The 19720-nt window shown below is 40.5% G+C and overlaps 1 protein-coding gene and 2 long non-coding RNA genes across 3 annotated transcripts; 1 reads left to right on the top strand and 2 right to left on the bottom strand.

Annotated features, from left to right (window-relative positions):
• Positions 1-4407: 4407 nt before the first annotated feature.
• Positions 4408-7192, bottom strand: FOXG1 (forkhead box G1). The gene is made up of 2 exons (XM_048854384.2): positions 5318-7192; positions 4408-4812 (listed from the first exon to the last, which is right to left on the bottom strand). Exon 1 carries the CDS (start codon positions 6758-6760, stop codon positions 5336-5338), a length of 1425 nt encoding a protein of 474 aa, XP_048710341.1. The 5' UTR covers positions 6761-7192; the 3' UTR covers positions 4408-4812; positions 5318-5335.
• Positions 7193-8544: 1352 nt separating this feature from the next.
• Positions 8545-15965, top strand: LOC125638507 (uncharacterized). The gene is made up of 2 exons (XR_007357243.2): positions 8545-12166; positions 15340-15965. It is a non-coding gene; the product is annotated as an uncharacterized LOC125638507 (long non-coding RNA).
• A 505-nt stretch (positions 15966-16470) lies between these two features.
• LOC142072550 (uncharacterized) lies at positions 16471-18587 on the bottom strand. Its single transcript, XR_012668988.1, has 2 exons — positions 17175-18587; positions 16471-17020 (listed from the first exon to the last, which is right to left on the bottom strand). It is a non-coding gene; the product is annotated as an uncharacterized LOC142072550 (long non-coding RNA).
• Positions 18588-19720: the final 1133 nt, after the last annotated feature.

Below are 19720 nucleotides of genomic sequence, written 5' to 3'. Positions count from 1 at the left end.
GAGCACAGCCGTTTTACCAGTGCAGAGGAATAAAATGTACACTCACCAGGTCTGCACGAAAAAGTATCGCCATCACCCTGGCATCCTTTCTTTTCTTGCAGGTACAGGTAGTTCTGCCCAGCGTCTTAAAAAGCCAAACAAAACACTGCACATGTGTCACTTCCTTGGCTTTAGTCCTCTTAACTAGAAAAAGAAATAAAGTTAAAAATAAACTCATAGATTTTCCGGCAGAATTTATAAAATAATGAAGAAATGTGCAGCTTACCTGGTTAAAATTAAATAGGGGGGCGGGGGAGGGAGAAGAGGAACAATCCTAACTTTGGGCACAAACAGTTCAGATGTAACCGGTGTTTTTTAAACTCTACTTCAGTCGTGCAGGCGAGCTGGTTATTATTCGGGTTGAGGAAAATAGTATGTGTAGACAGAAGTCTGTCATGTATTTTAATTCGCATCACAGGGATCTGCCCGTAGGGAGAAGTAGTGGAGGTTTTCTTTAACTTCACCTACCCTGCTGGCGGGAAGGCTTGCTGAGATTGCTGGGCAGGTTTTCTTTCTGGAGGGTCCCATCTGTCTGGAATAAACTGCAGTGGAGTTGAGGGCAGGTTCTCCGGTGAGGTAGGAATATGCAGGAACTCCGCCCTCTGGGCACAGCCACACAAACCCAGCAGAACAGCCACAGCCAGCCCTAAAACCTCTAATGATCTTCACCTTCACCTTTTGCTAACCCAGTTCTCCACCACTTTTTGACCCGTTTACCCTGGCACCTTCACCACAGGAAAACATTCTTCAAAACAAGAGCACTGGACATACAAATCTGCCCAGAACCTATTGTGAAAAATTATATAGATAATAAATTGTATATTTCTATATTCTATATATGTGTATATATATTTTATATATTCTATAAGTATATAAAGAATATCTATGTATATTTAGTAGTGTATATATAGTAGCGTATATAAGACAGAGCATATATAAGGGTTTATCTTCGCTTCCATATGGTTAACTCTGTGTTCCTATATGAATATAGATTTAAATATATACACCTATAGATTCTTCTGTCCTTAGGAAAATATTATGACCAATAAAATAATACAAACACTAAAAATAACAATGGGTCTTATTCAACATCGACTCTGCCAAGGCCAAACTCTCATTGAGTTCAGCTATGGAGTAACTGGAATTCGGTGAAATTTGCCTGAGGAAGGGGTAAGTGCTGCCTGAGTCTAATCGCATAACGGGTGGTGAGGAGGTGAAGAAAATCCCCTTTGAATACTTTCGGACATAAACCTTAATCATCATGCAAAAGGGGTCACAATGAGCACAATATACTCCTACCAAAACTTGTACAGGGGTCAGACATTTTTTAAAGGTATCATCTAAATAACCGTCGAATTTAGGGTAGGTTATATCATCCTTTTTTATCATTTAAATGATTTTGGCTCATATTTGTTCTACATAACACTTAGGATTTGAATGAAGCCAGTTTATGGTATATAAAATATCTTAGAGAAATATAAAATATTTTAAAGAAAATATCGAAATTAAACGAGGACGCTCGCTTAATGCCTCACTATAAATTTGGGCTGTGTTTTCTACTCATATCGGAGCTCATTACCACTCAATCATTTACTCAATCAAGTAAAAATACACTTGAAAGTTTCTTTAATATGAACTATACCGACAAGTGCAATAACCAGAAAAATAGCAATAGCTTCTTAATTCTAAAAAAACCCATAAACAATATGAATAAGGAAACGCCAACAAAGGCCCCTAGTATGTCTTGACACGTGATAAATAATTTTTAAAAAATCAGTAAAAGTTCTTAAAAGTTCGACGTCAGACGTCACATGCCAAGAGTTTATGGAAACAATATCAGATCACATCATTATTTGCTTGAAGGATAAAAAAAAAATGCCTTAAATTCCATACCAAACTGTCATATGTATGTGTGAAAAGACATCATGAACGAACAAAAGGTTTAACTTGTAGGGTGGGAAGGAGGTAAATCCAAGACAAATTTTGGGCCTTAATAGGCCTGTTACAATATAGTACTACGTTAGTACTTTGCCTTCGAAAGACATTTTTATCCCAGGTAATATTTATATGGTAACTTGAGTAAACTACCAAATCAAACATGTTTCTCTCCCGTTTCAATGGGAAGAGAAAAAGTCAATAAGACCTGAATCGCTTAGGCAGTAGTTTATCACTGAACCTTAAGTAAAGCATAAAGAATGAGTGCTTGTTTAAACCTTCTCTTCTGGAAGCATATATAAAAATACAGTTGTAACACCTTTTCTCAGAATTATTATCCATTACGTTTACCTAATTAATGCGTATTAACCCACGAAAAACATTGACATGGCGAGATTATGCTTTCAACCGATCTGGCTTCTATTTTCAATCCTCAATACATTATCGGCGTTTTCGGGAGCGGGGGGGGGGGGGGGGAGGGAGATTGCACATGGAATAACACCTTAAATACGTGCTATTGAATTTCCCACAATATGCAACCAATTGCAAGTGTTAAATAATAAATCATGTCCTTTGTCAGCTGCAGCAGATGCCATTCTTTTAATTTGCTTAGGTAAAAACATACCTAACGGAGACTCCACGTTTTAACAGTTTAAACTCACACAGATTTTTTTCTGATCAAGTGCAATTTCAGATTTGATTGTTTCGAGGTCTTTTTATTTGTAGTTGTTGCGATCAATTATTCTTTGATGCATGAATTTAAATTGCAATAGAGTGAAGCATTTGGGGGAGGGCTTCAAAGAGGTATCATCCCTTTATACTAAAACAAAGCAACCTTTTCCTTCCTGTTACGATTCATCTGAATTGCTGAATTTAGAATGGAAGCCAAGAATACCAGCGATTTCTCTCCATCTCCCCATATGTGCAGAGCTTGCTGTCCCATCTCCCCCTTAACCTTTCACTCCTCTCTCTTCCCTACAGATTTGCTTACATCTGCTTGTTTAATTCTTATTTTCAGAAGATCTTTTTTTCTCTGTCCCAGTGTCGTCAATATTCTGGTTTCAAGAATTTAGGTTTGCTGTTACTCCTTCCCCCTCTACCCTCCAGTCTTTTAAGATCAACTCTTTAAAGTGTTTGCCGATAACATCTCCAGGATAGAGATTATTTTTCATTGGGCCTATTGTGAGAAGTAGCCGGCTTATTGCATTACTGCAGAACACATTTCAGACTATACAATTGTAACAAATGAACAACTTGTCTTCCACGGACTCACTGCGGGATCCAATTAGTTCGTAAACCTTTTTGCACAAGTTTTCTAATTATTTTCAAGAGTTGCGGCTTTCATAGGATTTCTTAAACTCATCAAGAAACTGATTCTTTTTAGGTTCAAGTACTGCATAAGAAAGTAGTAGCATTGCCCCCCTTAAAGCAAAAGGCTCAATTCTCACATCAAATGAAAGATACTTACGTACGTACGTTTTTACATGCTAGTGGGCTTCCAGTGAATATTTATCGCTGGAGGGCAGAATGTGTAAAAGATTCATTTTAGTGCTTCACATTTAAACTGATCATTATTTCTGAAAATATGAAACATTGCCATGCAATCCGTTACAACATGTGACCACTTCAGCACTACCTTTCACTGTAATATACGGCAACTTCCGCACATCTTTATTAGACTCTTTAACCGCGGGGGGTGGGGGGGGGTGGAGGGAGGAGGAACAGCCAAAGGAACAATATATGCTGACTGATAACTATGAATACTTTTACACATATTTTAAGCAAACGTGTTTGCAGCATTAAAAGTGTATATGCTTCCTGAACCGTCTTCCCCCCTTTAAGGAAAGGATTGTCGTTTTATATGTATACACATGTATTACATCTAGCTATATCTATCCATATATAAGCCAAACACGGAAATTAAACACCTTATACAAAATATATAGAAATGTAAGCCATTTATATGTCCCCAATTGACTTAAAAATAAAATTAACCCTTTCAGAAGAATTATTCCTTGAATTAGTTTTGGAAATGATCACAAAGTTATATATATAGTGGGTATATTTAAATTATCTCTTTTATACACATATATTTACATAAGCTCAAGATGTAACGCCTGTGACGCCTCTAATTTAATACGTAGTATAGTAACTGGGGCCATGCCGTATGAACAATTTTTAAGCAGAACTCCCCATTGAAGTCAATGGGGAATTCTGATTAAAAAAAAAAATCTAGCGGTCTTAGCTTTTGATTAAATCGCCTGCTCCTTTAAAAATATAATGTAGATTTAAAAAAAAATACAACGTCAATTAAGAAAAAAAGGAGCATGTGAAAAATGGGGGCCTACCTATCTAGCACTTTGAATTCCCTATAGCTTTAATGCCTTTTGAATATTAATTCTATTTAATAAAAGAGACAAAAAAACTATCAAGTATATATGAATTTAGCCTATTTTTTTATTTCTGTGTGTTCATAGTAAACATTTTTGTAAGTGACAAACACGGGCATATGACCACAGTATCACAATCAAGAAATTTTAAGACGACATTAACAATCACTCAAATTTATGCGGCATTTGCGCAACACAGGTTACATATTTGCAAGGTTTACCTATAAGTACAATAGGTATTAACATTTCACTACATTTAGAAAAAAAATAAAGGTGACCTGTTAGTGACCACATACATCAAAATATACACAACACAAACTGAAGGCAATCATTAATTTTGTCCCCTTCTGATTCATTTGAACGGGCAGTGCTGCAAGCTGAAACAATGTTGTTGTTGGTTTAAATTACTTCGGACATTGAGTGCATTTTCTAAAACCCAATCTTTGGTCTAAAAGTAAACAAAAATAAAAAAAATCAGCTCATTAAAGAAAAGGACAAAATAATCAATGGCCAAAATGTAGTTCTTGGGCATCTTTTACTATTACTTCTGCTTAAATACAAATTACATTTTAATTTTTTCATTGTTTTAATAAATTTAGTATTTTTTCAGGATCTGCATCCACCAACATATCCATGATAACTTATAATACTGCAAACATGGAAAATCTGGAGGTTTTTAGTGATAGACTTGTCATATTTGAATAAAAATTGCAAAGCAGTCACTATTTAGATACACATTCTACTATAATTTTGACTTCCAAACTTCATAGTCTACAATGTCATCTCCTCACATTGCACCTTGCTGACATTCCTCACCTTGTTGGAATAATAAACAACCCTAAAGACTGAACAAACGTACAGAAAATGGGGGACTTAATAAAAAATACCTGGACTTTTTTGTTTTTCTTTTAAGTATCATTTACAATGCAAATGTGTGTAAAATGTTCACTTACAGTCTGGTCCCATGGATGTTAATGTATTAAAGGGTTTGAAGAAGACCCCTGATTCTGATGTGTGAAATAATCAGAAAGTCCCCCGGAAAGTCCTGTTGTAAAACTTGGCAAAGAAGGTCTTAAGGACTCACAAGGGAGAGTGGAGGGCGCCTGTGGAGACGTGGAGGAGGAGGCTGCCCTGGCCGTCATTGAAGTGCTGCTTTGAGAAGTCATTGAAGGGTGAGGAACATGGGGGAAAAAGTAACTTGTCTGTCCTGCTAGAAGGTTTACAGAGCAAGGGTTTAGAGAATAGGTGCCAGAGCAGGGGACTGACAAGCCACATGGCACTGAGGCGGCCAGAGCTGCTGCTGTGAGGTGATGAGTGGCATAAGGTATCTCTCCATTGACTAGTCTATCAACACTTAACCCATTAGACGTGGAAAAGGAGTGGTTGTTTCCCAAAGAGTTTTGAGTCAACACTGAACTGTAGGGCATGGGGTGGCTGGGGTAGGCGGACGTGGTCCCATTGTAACTCAAAGTGCTGCTGGCCCGGGGGTGGTGCAGGGAGAGGAAAGGGGACATAGGCCAATACAAAGATCCAGCCCTATCCATGAATGTCAGTCCGGTGGAGGTGAGCCGAGCGCCTCGCTTGAAAGCCAGCTTGGCCCGGGAGGTGGTGGATCTCCGGCGGAGCTTGCCCGTGGTTCCCCCGATGAAGACGTCGTCGCTGGAAGGGTCCAACATCCAGTAGTTCCCTTTGCCCGGGTCGTCGTAGTGGCGGGGCACCTTGACGAAGCACTTATTGAGGGAGAGGTTGTGGCGGATGGAGTTCTGCCAGCCCTGCTTGTTCTCCCGGTAGTAGGGGAAGTTCTTCATGATGAACTCGTAGATGCCGTTGAGGGTGAGGCGCTTCTCGGGGCTCTGCCGGATGGCCATCATGATCAGCGCGTTGTAGCTGAACGGGGGCTTCTCGTACTTGCCGTTCTTCTTCTCCCCTTCCTTGCCGCTCTCCCCTTCCTTGCCCCCCTCCGCCGCCCCCTTCTTCTCCTCCGCCGCCGCCGCCGCTTTCTCCTTCTCCTCCAGCTCCGCGGCTGCCGCGGCCGAGCCCGGCTCCCCCTTGCCCGGCAGGATCTCCTTGGCCACCTCCAAGGTGCCAGAGGCGGTGGCCGCCGCCGCCGCCGCCGCCGCGGCCGCCGCCACCACGGGGGGCTGCAGGAGGAGCTGGCTCTTCTCCTCTTCCTCCTCCTCGGCCGGGGCAGCTCGCTGGGGCTGCTGCTGCTGCGGGTGGTGGTGGTGGTGGTGGTGGTGATGGTGGTGGGGGTGGGGGTGGTGGCTGTTGTGGTGGTGGGGGTGGTGGCTGCTGTGGTTGTTGTCGCTCTGGACGGCTTCGGGCACCAGGCTGTTTATGCTGAAGGAGGATTTCGGCAGCATTTTCCCTTCCTTCCTATCTCCCATGTCCAGCATCACACACTAGCCCGGGGGGGTGGGGGGAAAGTTGCGGCGGCGGCCCAGGCAGCAGCGCGCGGGGTGGAGGCGGCAGCGGCGGCGGCGGCGGCCGCGCTGGGCAGCGAGGTGGCGGCACCCCGGGCTGGAGCGGCAGCAGTGCAGGTGGACCGCAGTCGCAGGCGCTGGCAAGGCATGTAGCAAGGACGGGAGCCGCCGGGGAGGGAAGAGGAAAATCGAACCCCGATCCCCCGGCTCGGAGCCCCCGCGCGCAATCACAGCCCCGCTCGGCACTCCTGCATGGTGCCCGGTCCCCCAGCTTCCACCAGAGCCCGGGGGGGGACAGCGGCAGCCGGGCGGGTCGGCGGCGGAGAGCAGCAGAGGCAGCTATAGAGACAGCTTTAGCCACAATTAATTTCAGAGCTTCAGACACACGCTAGGGCTGTAAAAAAATTTTTGGTTTAACCTTTTCCACCGGTCGCCCAATCAGAAACCTCGGCGTGCAGGAGCGTCTCTCCCGGAGCCAGCCAATCAGAACTCCCCTCTCCTCCTCTTCCCTCGCCCCTTCTCTCTCCTTCTCCTGCGCCCCCCCCCTCCCATCCAGCTCCCAAGCACCGCCAAAGCCCCCTGCCGCGCAGGGATACCAGGGGAAGGACGCATTGCCGCGGAGGCTTACCTGCCTCATGCCTCCCTCTCCTCCACACTCCACTCCTCTGAAACCAACATCTCCCCATCCCAGTGTATTGGATAATTTTAGTTTTATACTTCAGTATTTTTTCTAAGCGATTAAAGTTTGCTTCTACCCCCCCCACACACACCTTTTTTTTTAAGGCGAAGGAAGTGAGAGGTTGGGGGAGGGGGCCGGAGAAGGCAATGGTGCTGGTGGTGCTGGGAGAGGAGAGGTACTACTTTGCGGAGCCAGGCACTGTCTCTCGGCGCAGTGTATTCTTGTAGGCCCCTTGTGTTGATGAGCTTTTACTTTTTGAAAACATCAGTTTTAAGAGACAAATATTTTTGGAGCTTGCTTTAGAAACATGTTTTGGGAGGGTTTCTTCCCCCCCCCCCCGGGTGTGTTTGTTCTGCTCTGTTGGTTTTATGTCGCAGGGGGCTGTATCTTTTGGGGTGGGGGGGGGGGAGAGAGAAGGAAAGATTTACTTACAACCCTCCTTGCGTCTCGGTCCTCTCCCGGGAAAGCGGGGATAATAGGACGTGATCTTGATCCAGGGGCAGTCGGGGTCCTGCACATCGGCCCTTCGGGGGAGAAACGAGCTGCGGCTACTTCCACCCAGTTATGGTGCACTTGACAAGCTCAGCCGTTCGGGCCATTGCTCTCTTGTTTGTTAATCTCCGAAATGTGTGAGTTAAAAGGATGGGGGGAGGAGAGATAAAAACAAGGTGGTGGTGGGGGGGGGGGGGGGAAGCGATAAGACTGAAAATAATGCACGTTGTAAGGATTTGCCTGTAACCTCCTATCTTCTGAATTTCATTCTCTGCGCCTTATTGCCACTTTAAAGTTTCACTTGCAATCGGAAATGATCCCCACCACTCTTTCTCCCCGGGAAATGCTCCTTCCTTCAAGGTGTTTCTTTTGAACATCAGCGTATGACGCTTCTTGTTGTTTGGTTTCTCTTCTTTTCACCGCGTTCGTTTTCAACCGGGAAAGAAAAGTAGGCCATGTACAGATATGTATACGTGAAATAGATATATAAATAATCCACCCACTATGTGTTGCAATTTGTTGCCTTTGTTTCTGCGATCCGTAATGTTGTGGTTCTGCTGTTCTTATTCTTGGGGGGTGGGGGGGAGGCAGAAGAGGCTGGGACCATAAGAGTTGGGTGCTGCTGAATTAAATGAAATTATCTTGTAGCACTTCTTTCCTACTAATGTTCTTTAAATAAATACGATGGGAAAGAAGTGAGTGTACGCCTAAGATTTCCTGGGGACAGGAATTCAGTGTTAAGTCATCCAGATCAAATCCTTCCTTACTCTAGGCTTGAAACACATAGGCTTTTTTACTGAGGAAGCAGAAGGGCAAAATATCACCGAGGGAAAACATATGGATCACATTAAAAACAAAGCAATACAAAAGGGCAACAGACATTTTACTCTATCACTGCATAAATACCTTACACGTGTGTGCTACTTCTGTAGGATTATGGCGGGTAAAAGAAAAAAAAGAACGATGCAGTAAAAAATATGTGAAAAGTTCAATTGTAATAAATGCTATTCATCCTATGGAAACTCAGGTTTGAACTCAGCAACGAATACGTGTGTGTGTGTCAGAGAGAGAGAGAGAGAGAGAGAGAGAGAAGAAGAAGAAGAAGAAGAAGAAGAACAACAACAACAACAATTACAATTGGCCAATAATAAACGATTGCAATTGGGGATGGCATGAACTCTGTGCATTGGATTAACCTCGAATGACCTTACCACAATTGTATTTATTTATCCTATTTTGTAACAGGGCGCTACTGACAAAAAATAGAAGTCAATGATCAAACTTTTTTTAAAATAAATGTTTTCGTATTTTTAATCGTTTTAAAATGATAATCATATCAATGCACAGAACTGTATCCAGTGTATTGGAATTCTTCAGAAAACTTGTGGTGTGGACTATGGCAGGATCCTCTGATAGGACAGGGTCAGAGGAAAGGTAAGGTCTGTGCATATGATAATGATGATGCACATTTAATATGTATTATTACGGTGCATGGGATCCCTTTGGGGTGGCTGGGCCCAGTGCATTTTCTTACTCTGTCTAGCATGTAATGATTCGGTGTAACCGGATTCTTGAGAAAGGACAGGTTACGTAAACATTTACTGATGTGGAGTAACTATACTATTTGTACTCTGATATGCAGGAAGGAAAGTGTTGATTAACACAGAAGAAAAAAAAGCGAAATTAGCTGATTGCATGCTCATAAGTGCAAGCTGTCATTGAACTGCTTTTAAAATAGACACAGCTGGGTGTTTGTGTTGAAAAAATTCTTGTGTTTTTGCTAATAGTGAAATAAGCATGATTTTGTATACCAAACATTTTCAGATCATTAAAATTTGTAATCTGTGCTGGTTTTAAACACAAAGAAAAGAAACAGATTCATTTCGCTGTAAAATTTGCTGATATTATATTAACTCAATCAGGTCTGTGTAAATGGTGCATTGTGCCTTATCAAATCTCTTTGAACCATTTAATGCACAAAGTGCCAAACGTGTGTATTGTTTGTTAACATTGAACGTTTTATTCAAATCCGTGCTCTGCAGAAAACTGGAGGAGATGTCGTTTAATGTAACACTGACATCGCTTGTTGAAATTTTAATGCTCTGAGGGGTTTCTTAGGTCAAAGCTGAGTTTACATTGCGTTGTGACCGAGGATGAAAATGTAGCAGGGGAAAAAATAAACATTTCGTCATATTGCATTTCTGAACCCGGGCTTAATAACGAGAGAAACGTGCTTTTAAAATGCCTAATAATCTAAATTTAGTGTCCAGCCATTTGTCATAGCTGTAGAATAAAGCATTGTACCCAAATTTAGGATTTATTATATTATTTTTTTAATACCAAGGGTATACAATTCTCCCTAAAAAGGAAATTCTGCTTCCAAAATGTAAGACGTATCTTTCTAAGGCCATGAAGGTTTCATTCATTGTTTACAGGAGACGAAAGGATATGTAATAGAAGCTGCATCAATTATTATCTCTGACGGACTTCAACTTACAGGCCTGTTTATATTCTCAGTTTATAGAATATAGATATTTACTTTGGAAATGCAGAATGTGCTTGTCTAATGGCCAAACCCTACACTCTTTTCTTAGATCTGACCCAGACAGAGCTCCCTTTCGCTTCAGTGGCAGCTTTGCCTAGATCACAACGGAATAAAGACTGGGTGATTTGACCCCAAGACTATAGCAAGATTAGGAGTTATTTTGAGAGTGCCTCGAAGGGAAGTGTTTTCTAAACTGGAAGCCCATGTGGAATACCTGAGAATAAGAGTTGGGAAGAGTAGGGTTACCTGCGCAAGCCAAGAATAACAGGCGCAAAGAGTGTCACTCAGCTCTTTGTGTGACGTGTATTTCCTTTCAGCAGTGCCCACTCACTGTTGGTGTATATTCACCTGGTGTACCTATTACACATTAATTTAGCATCTTGAACAGATAGACTCATTTAATAAGCGATAGAATGAGAAAATAGAAAACAATGTCTAATTCAGAGGATAAAGACTGAACTAAATATTCTAGCTGAAATTCCGCGGGCCAGTACTTTCCATACAAAGCTTCGATTATTTATTTGTCTATGTTTGCCCATTCTCCTTTTATTCTTAATGTATTTTAAAGAACCAGGTAAAATCGTGCCATCCAGTAACCTGATTGAACCCTGGTATAGTGTAAACGTATTCTTCATATGCTTAAGTTGTAAGTTTTCTGTTTGTTTGTTTGCTTGCTTGCTTTCAGAAGAAGGTAGAGGTACCATAGTCCAAAGATGTTAGGAGCTGGTTAAATGTAATGACACCTTAAAAATGAATTGGTGTTTCTTCCGCCATGTTTAATACCCAGGCTTCGATGACATCATGAATCCATGAAATGAGTCAGAACACTTCATTTTAACATCCAAATAATGACATATTAAATACAATCAAGTGCTCTATATTTGCCCCGGTGGGTATAAGCTTCCCTTATTTGTTTCACGTTCCTTGACCAATTAAAGTAAGCGCTACTTTCAAACCAGCCTAACCATCCACTGATATCTTGCTTATAGGACATTTTAGATGTGTAGGTAGCAATGCACTAACAATATGTGTGAAGATAGATAGATGACAGATTAATTACTATAATACACCGATATGTTTACATATATACAGTAATGTATAGGTGTCCTTTCTCTAGCCAACTCTCATCTAATCCTTAACAGCTGGTAATGGTGCTAACATTTAGTGATTAGAAGTTACTCTATTTAGCGTGTTGTATCCTTCTTCTGTGCGTTTTGGTTACAGGTTATACGATTAGGTTTGCGAGAACAGTAGTGAACTAAACTTCCCAGTGAGAGGTCTTCACACCAGGGAAGTGTTACTTCGCTGCAGCAGCCCTGCCTCGTCACTCATTAGGAAGCTGCAGGTTGTCAGGCGTTTCTCTTGCGCGCACACGCACGCACACACAAAACCTCAGCACTAAAACTAAATTAAGAAGCCGATGATTAAGACAAGCGTCTGCGGGGCCTGTCATTTCAGCATCCTTCCATCATAACATTGTGGCACAGGGAAATTTGCTTGAAAACCTGGAAAAAAAATTCTCTGGGAGAGCCTCCTATTTGAGATCCATAAATGCTAACTTCAAGGATAGACTGGGAGCTGCTTCGGATGCAAGCTAGGAATCCACAGAGGAAATGGATTTTGCAAAGACCACTGGGCGATCCAGGCACTTCCTTAAACTCTGGTGAGTATCTCTCCAGTCTATTGAAGCAGGTCCCTAGGCACTAAGCGAATCAAACTGGATCATTTTGAAATCCACTGCCGGGTTTCTTCACGAGACGTCTGGGGAACTCCCCCTAATGATAGATCTGTAATGAAAAGTTCCTACTGGATGACTAATGGTTGTTGGCACTGAGAGCCCCTTTAAGGAGAGCAGCACATATTGTGCCGAAGACCCTGCAAGTACCCTTTAAATACAAACATTTTAAGGTTTTTTCCCCCCGTTGTTTTCGGGCCACTTGTGTGATTTCTCCCCGTGGCCCCACTTTTTATAATCCCACCTCCTCAACCTCTTCAACCCCCCCGCCCCCCCCCCCCGCCGAAGGGGTGAACTACTCTGGTGGTAAATGTTTCAAGAAGAGCTAAATTTCTCATTCGATGATCTTTGAAAAGCTACACTGTACCATAAAGAAACAACTGCCAGTGGGGCACTGTATACTGTATAAGGAGGAGTCTATCCAGCTCCAGGACAGATAGTATTAAAACAATGAAAGCAATCAACCATGTTTAAAAGGTTCCTCTAACGTTAAATTTATTTAAGTTTCTAGCGTATGCTAGAGGGAGGAAAACTTGGAAATGGGAAACCATTGCTGCAGGGGACTGAAGCGTTTATCGATGTTGTGAGGGTGAAACAAGATTGAATTAAGAGTGACAGAAACAGAGACGAGTAAACATTATAAAGCATACATTTCCCTCTGCGGGTATACAGAACAGAACGAAATCTAAATCTAATCCAATCCAATCAAAATAAAGCTAGAGATCTGACGGGAAATGTTAAACGTTCATAATCTTATCAGATTAATAAGTGTTGGAGTGTTCAGACCCTCGCAATAGTTGACTTGCTCGTAACTGTAAGAGAATTTTCTCACGTTTGCATTAAATATTAACTTTCATGTTAAGATGTTGATTTAATTTTCTTCAGAATCCAAACTATCAAGAGTGTTTTGGGTATCTGTCTACAAACACATGCATAAATTAAATATGCTCCACATAGTACAGCAAAAGTTCTTCCTATCTCACAAGGGAAATACAGGAGTAATGATAATGATAATAATAAAATACCAGTGACAATTATCTCCAGAATCGATGTAGAAGATAACAAAATTCACATAAAAATGTAAATAAGTTTCAAGTCTCATGCTGCACATTTAAAGAAATCGCTTTACCTCTATGATCGATTCTTAAAACATGCCTGGACAGAAAGTCTGATTATATATAAACTTGCCAAAGCTAGCCTCTCGAATTAAATAATTGGCGATAACATACGATGAAAATGAAGGGAGCAAGAAAGATTTGCAAATCTCAGCGCTCCACACCGAGACCTTTAGCTGCTGCTGGACGGAACAAACACACACGATAACCCTTTCCAAATGCTACCTTGGGGCGCCTAAAATGTACTATTTTGGAAATGACAAATATAAATGTTTTGCGGTTTACAGCTGTAGCTAACGCAAAAGAAATACACAACACATTCCCCAGCCCCCTCCCCCTACCACACACACACACCTTTATTTCATTCTGACGCGTTTAAAAAATAGACTGGTGGGGAATTTTCGAAGCCAGATGACGCTCCATAGATCTCTTAGCGTTATACCTGGTCATTTCAACGAGCCATCTTTGCTACAGCTGTTCCATCGCTGAGGTGGCTCAGCGCCATTCTTTCCAAAGCAGAGAGTACAGATTTTTCTTAAGAGTCCCAATCGGACACGCTAAGTTATGGACCTAGGATTTGAGGCCCTAGAGAAGCTGAGTATTCTTTCTCACTGCCAAGTGGTAGCAACATGCCATAGACAACATAAAACATACAGATAAAATAAGCACGCACCCAAACGGCACTTGCAAGCCTGGTAAACTTCTACACTTTCAAATACAACTTCAGCTTTCTCTGTGTTTTGGGTTCAAACGAAAGCGCTGCGTCTATATAAGGTGCCTATTTCAGACAGTATACGGTAGCGGTGACTGATAAATCCCAAGTATCAGGATAGGATTTACCCTAGTTTGAAAGACTGAGGTTGTGTACGTACCGATTCTTGATTGCCTCTTGGGACTACTCGCGTGAGTAAGGCTACCGGGATATGACTTTCTATGTACATTATTATCAATACACTTTATATCGGGCAGAACGGTCTCCATGTTTTCTTCCTTTCTTGGGGAGGTGGGGGTGGTGATGGAAAGACGCTTTGTGCCTTATCCTAACTGCTATCATTGTTAAATAAGTTTCTTTGGGAAGGGCTGGTACCATCCCATAACAGTGGGTGTCTCCATTTATTATTTTTAATAATATGATATGTCTTTTATACAGAGCCTGCTTTTTTGTGTGTTTGTTTTGTTTTTGCTTTGTTTCTTGAATTGTTCTCTTTCAAGCCCTAGCACAAACACAGAAAAACAAACAAACAAAAATTACTGGCAACAAAGTTAAACCCCATTTGTGTCCCTCCCACCAAGCATGGACTGTGCTTCGCTAAAGACCTGAGTTTGTGGTTTTGCCTTGACGTTAATTTGTCCAACAAAGAGAAGCGGCTGCGGACAGACTCTCCATGCAATGACAATGTAGAGAGGAAAAATATTGAAAGAAACAATTCTCCAGAGACCTTTCTCCTTTGTGTGTTTTCTCCTCTCCACCTTTCAGATGAGGCACACGCACATACGCACACAGACAGAGGTTGTGTTTCTCAGGAAGTTTTTGGAAATTAATGTTGAATGTTGTTATTTTTAATTGAGACATAAACATCTAAAAAATAACTTGGTAGCTCAGGAAACTCAAGCAAATAAACTGCTCCCCCTTTGGGTACTGACAAAATATTATTAGTAAAAGGAGCGTATTGGAAAATATTCTCTGCTCTTAGTTCCAAACACCAATAATCATGGGATAGTATGAAGATTTATATGTACAGGAGAAGTTCCAAATTACAATTGAATAAAACTATACTAGTTTAAAAATAGATAGTATCTCTTTTTTCCTCATGATGGATACAACTAATCTTTCTGATGATAAATCATAATAGTATAATACATCGGCAATAAATAAATGAGATTTTATCATAGATGGACGCCACCAGTCATAGGTTAAATACAACTAACTGGCTCTTAAATTAAACAACCTAGATTGTAAATTACAATGCTTATTTTTACTTTCAGATACAAAGAATTAAGAACAATGACTACCTTCGGGTCTGGCCATTCTAAGAACATATAAGCAATACCATTTCACATATTCTAACAATTTGCAAATCATGTTCAACTTTTTTATGTTGTGGATATATATTTTGTCATATTAAATTCAACTGTGAGAGTCTTTGTAGCATTCTTCGAGCATTTTCTGGCATCAGCGTATTATACAGATAGTTGCTTATCGTGTTAAGATCTTGATTTATTTGTAAAACTATACGTATGCGTCTTAGCATATTGCAGCAACCCTGAGCGAAATAACCGAGAGCGCTTCATCTTTCTAATATGCATTATTTCCATACGTGAACAGTTCATTTGTGTGTCTATCTATCTAGAGTCTATACCTAAAGATAGTCAAGTACCTCTTGGACTTGTTACCTGTAATCGACCCAAAAAAGAACATACGAACAGTATACAGATAATTGCTCTAATTGCTTGGAGAAATGTAATTGGCGTTATATTTTTCTGTTGCACTGTGTCTATACTTATTCTCCCTTGATAAATATTAAAAACTGAACTGCTTGTCTCGACATGTTCCTCTGTTTTGAAGCCCAAGAAGCACAACAAAATCATTACAATAAAGTGATCAAACCCTATTACGCATGGAACATTTTTGTGTTTGTGTACTGCCTTCTCATACGACAGAGTACCACATTGAGCAAAGTACCCTGGTACTGTATATGCGTTCCTCTGGACTTTCGGATTTTAAGACCAAAAAGCTTTAAGGATTTACGACTGAAAAATATGGTTTTCCACATTTCAAAAAGGACGAGGCTCTACTTCTGAATTTTAGAGAAAGGTACATTACTTCAGAAACAGCAAAACAGGAACAGAGCTGCAATTTTCAAGAAAACAGGATTCCAAAATATAGAAATAATAAAAAAGTAGCAGAGACGATGTATAATTCAATCAAATTACAGAAAATTGCTTTAAAATCCAGAATAGTAGCGATCTATTATGTCTCTGTTTTATTAGTGACAAGTACAATTACTCTAAAATAAAGAACACTGGTGAATATATAATTGGTTGTAATCATGTTAGTGTTTGAATAAAAATGACGGGAACATTTAACACTTTGACAACAAAATGTTCAGAAACAACTTATTTATTCAAACAGTTTTTATTTGCGTCCACGTGAAGGAGAAACACACTTTTGCCTATGAGAAATCAATGACTTTCCCCTCGCAATAAATAAATATCTAAAAAAGAATACTAATTATTTTACTACCCGAAGCTTAATACAGCCTCCCTGAGTTACATTGTTACTGGTTACTCAGTGTTCAAAGGACGCCATCTACAGGAAAAGATCTTTATGCTTAACACATATCTAATCACTGATTACCTCAAAACTCAAAGCTAATATTCCTCTTTACATTCTGCTCCGATTTTACCCATAACAATGATCACAATATTTGCTTCTTCCGATTCAGTTTGTTAACTGTTGACATGATCTAGGAATCCTTTTACAGGCGGCCTCTTCTATGCCTGTGGGAGATGTGAAGATTTTTTTTTATTTTCCTTGAAGAACTACTTTTGTCTTGTTATCAGAAACTGATGTATTTAAGGATTGTTCAATCAGTCGCTAGAAATGCAGGTTACACTGTCCAGGTTTCTATACGTGATGATGAGCGTGGAAGAATTCTAATGAGACCTCAAAACAAAAAACAAAGTGATTAAAGGCAGCCTATGCAATGATTGTGTCATATGAAAACTAATATTGCTTTACCTTTAATTCATTTACTCTTTGATATATAAAAAATACCAGCTACACCATCAACAGACTAATCTGTTTAGACAATAAATACCTTGCCCCCATTGCTTAGTAGTTATGGGTACAATTCAGTTGTGTCTGCTCAGTTCTGAGCCCTTGCTGAGAAATCCAGAGAAGGAGAAAGAGTGCCGCTTAATATTTTGACCATACAAATAAACCCGTGGAGTTGGTTTACACGCAAGACCTCGGTGATGTGATTCAAACACCTTAGTTCAAACATTAGAAAACACAAGGGGAGTTTAAGCAAACGTTCAAGAGTTTCCTTATTCTGATTGCCTCCGATTAGAACAATATATCTATTTATTTATCATTCTTTCTTGTCAAATATTTGCTCCTTTTTAGTGATTATTACTACATAAAGAGTCTGATCCTGCATTGCCTGGAACATCCATTGATTCCAGTTTGGGGAGTATCATATGGATCCCTGAATTTGCAGATTGAAATCAGACCCTAAGAGTCAATTAAATATTTCGCCTGGAACGTGCAATTCGTTGATACAAGTTTACAAATAAAGCATCACACGTGTCTGAATTTATTTGTTTTAGACCCAGGGCATAGATGGCTTTTGAAATTTAAGTTGCGGATTAAATTTTACATCAGAGTGTTATAAGGCAAAGGTAAAACGTGCAACAATTTTGGAACAATAATTCAGAGATCAACAATTGTTTTTAGTTAGAGGAGTGTATTATTTTGAAACCTGGTTTTTTTTTTTTTTTTTTTTTTAGGTTCAGACTATTTGTGTCTGTTTCCCCAGCGGATCCTTAATAGGCTAAGAATGGCCAACGTTGCTCATACTTTCTCTTCTTCATTATTCCACTCCTGTCTAACGATAGTGAATGTTCAAAACAGACAGGCTTTGCAAAAAATATTGATGTTTTAAAACTTAACAAAATATTAAGGGGGGAGGTTCCTTTCTCCCTCCCCACTCTCCAACAAACAATAGTGAACCTGGTGGTTACGTTTCTTTTTGTTATGAGCCAAGCGAGTGGCTCCCATTTGAACTAACAGGTCTATCATTTCTTTTCTGCATTTTATTAAACCGCAGATGTTAGCCTTTTTCTACGTGTTTAGGCTGCTAATGCCGACCACTTAACACAACAAAAATACTCATCTTTCGAGCCTTTCCGAGGGGCAGCCATGGATGTGAACCGTTTCCCTTTATTTACAGGACACAACCTTTTGGGGTGGAAAAAAGGGGAGGGGGCTGGTGGAGAGGGGGTAAGTCTAACCACTTTTTAGCGGGAGCCCTGGTTTCTCCACTCTTTGATGCCAACAATTTCAACTGGTGTGTGAGTTTTCTCCTCCTACGGCAGTCAGTCAAAGCACACGTTACAACGAGTTACTCCACAAATATCCCCTACAAGAGACCCTAAATCCCGAGTCTGGAGGAACTGAGATCTTTAGCTAACCCTCCCCTCTCCCCGTTTGTAAACTTCCACCAAAGCACGTCTTATGTGAAGGAAATTCACATCAGCTGCCTCTCCTAATATTGGCAAGGGTTTATTTCAAACCCCTTCTGCGATCGCATTTCCCCCCTACTGTAGTGTAGGTTTGTCGTTTTTAATAATGACTGACCATTAACGGTGACCAATTTTCTCATTTTCCTTCAAGCTGCTCGAACTTGTAAGAAACACAAGGACTCTCAAACACTTCGAATAACCAGTGAAAAAAAAAAAAAAAAAAAAAAGTAATGCCAGAACATTCACAGGGATGCAAACAATCGCAGAGAGAAAAAAATCAGAGGATCCTGGTGCCCCAAACATTATAATTTATTTCAGAAAAATGATTAACCTATCGGTTACAAATCGAATATTTGTGTGGTGGGGAGATCCAAGAACTTTCATTATAGGATTATAACTTTTCATTAAAGCGCAGTTAAAACAAAACAAAAACCTACAACCGTGATCTGAACTGCATCAGCGACATCTCGTGACCGAGACGCGCAACTGCAGCGTCTGAATTCAAGGCGCTTCGACTGTGCACAGTATTCACTGAAGCCCAGCTTTCTTTTCCTAAGTAATGATGATACCTACTTTCCAAAGTAGCACATCCACCCCGTTTCTTCACGGACACAAGACATGTGCTATACCTGTTAGATTAATAAAACTGGCAATGAAGTTTAGTGAAGACCCATTCATAGGCCCGTTTACCATTTGCACAACGAATGCAAACTTCTTAAAAGATTTCGCCTCTGATTTTCAAAGCATCAGGCACTTCTTCGTGTAGATGTTCCAAAGTTTTCGGTACAAGCTAAACTGTCTGTGCCCCTAACCTCTATAAATGCAATCGTTTTCTTGCTTACTGTGTTAGGGTATTTTTGCATTGAGGTATTTCTGTAATCAAGGCATTGCAAAAGAAAACACGCACACCTCCATTTCTCCCTTTCCATGCAGAAGACCGACATTAAAAGAAAGAATCAAGACCGATTAAGGAATCTATATTTCCCAGGTATAACAGTTAAGTGGCAGCATCATTAAAACGATTGCACAAAGTGTATAATGGTAACTTTCTGCGCGTTGTAAGAAAAATAGGAAAATCTGACGCATTCTTGACTAAATGAAATCATCCTATTTAAGAATT

This window comes from Caretta caretta, chromosome 6, assembly GCF_965140235.1.
Source record: "Caretta caretta isolate rCarCar2 chromosome 6, rCarCar1.hap1, whole genome shotgun sequence".
NCBI classification, from domain to species: Eukaryota; Metazoa; Chordata; order Testudines; family Cheloniidae; genus Caretta; species Caretta caretta.
This window is presented reverse-complemented; position numbering and strand designations above follow the sequence as displayed.

Coding starts and splice junctions, on each gene's coding strand:
- FOXG1 (XM_048854384.2), bottom strand. CDS start 6,760: ATGCTGGACATGGGAGATAGGAAGGAAGGGAAAATGCTGCCGAAATCC.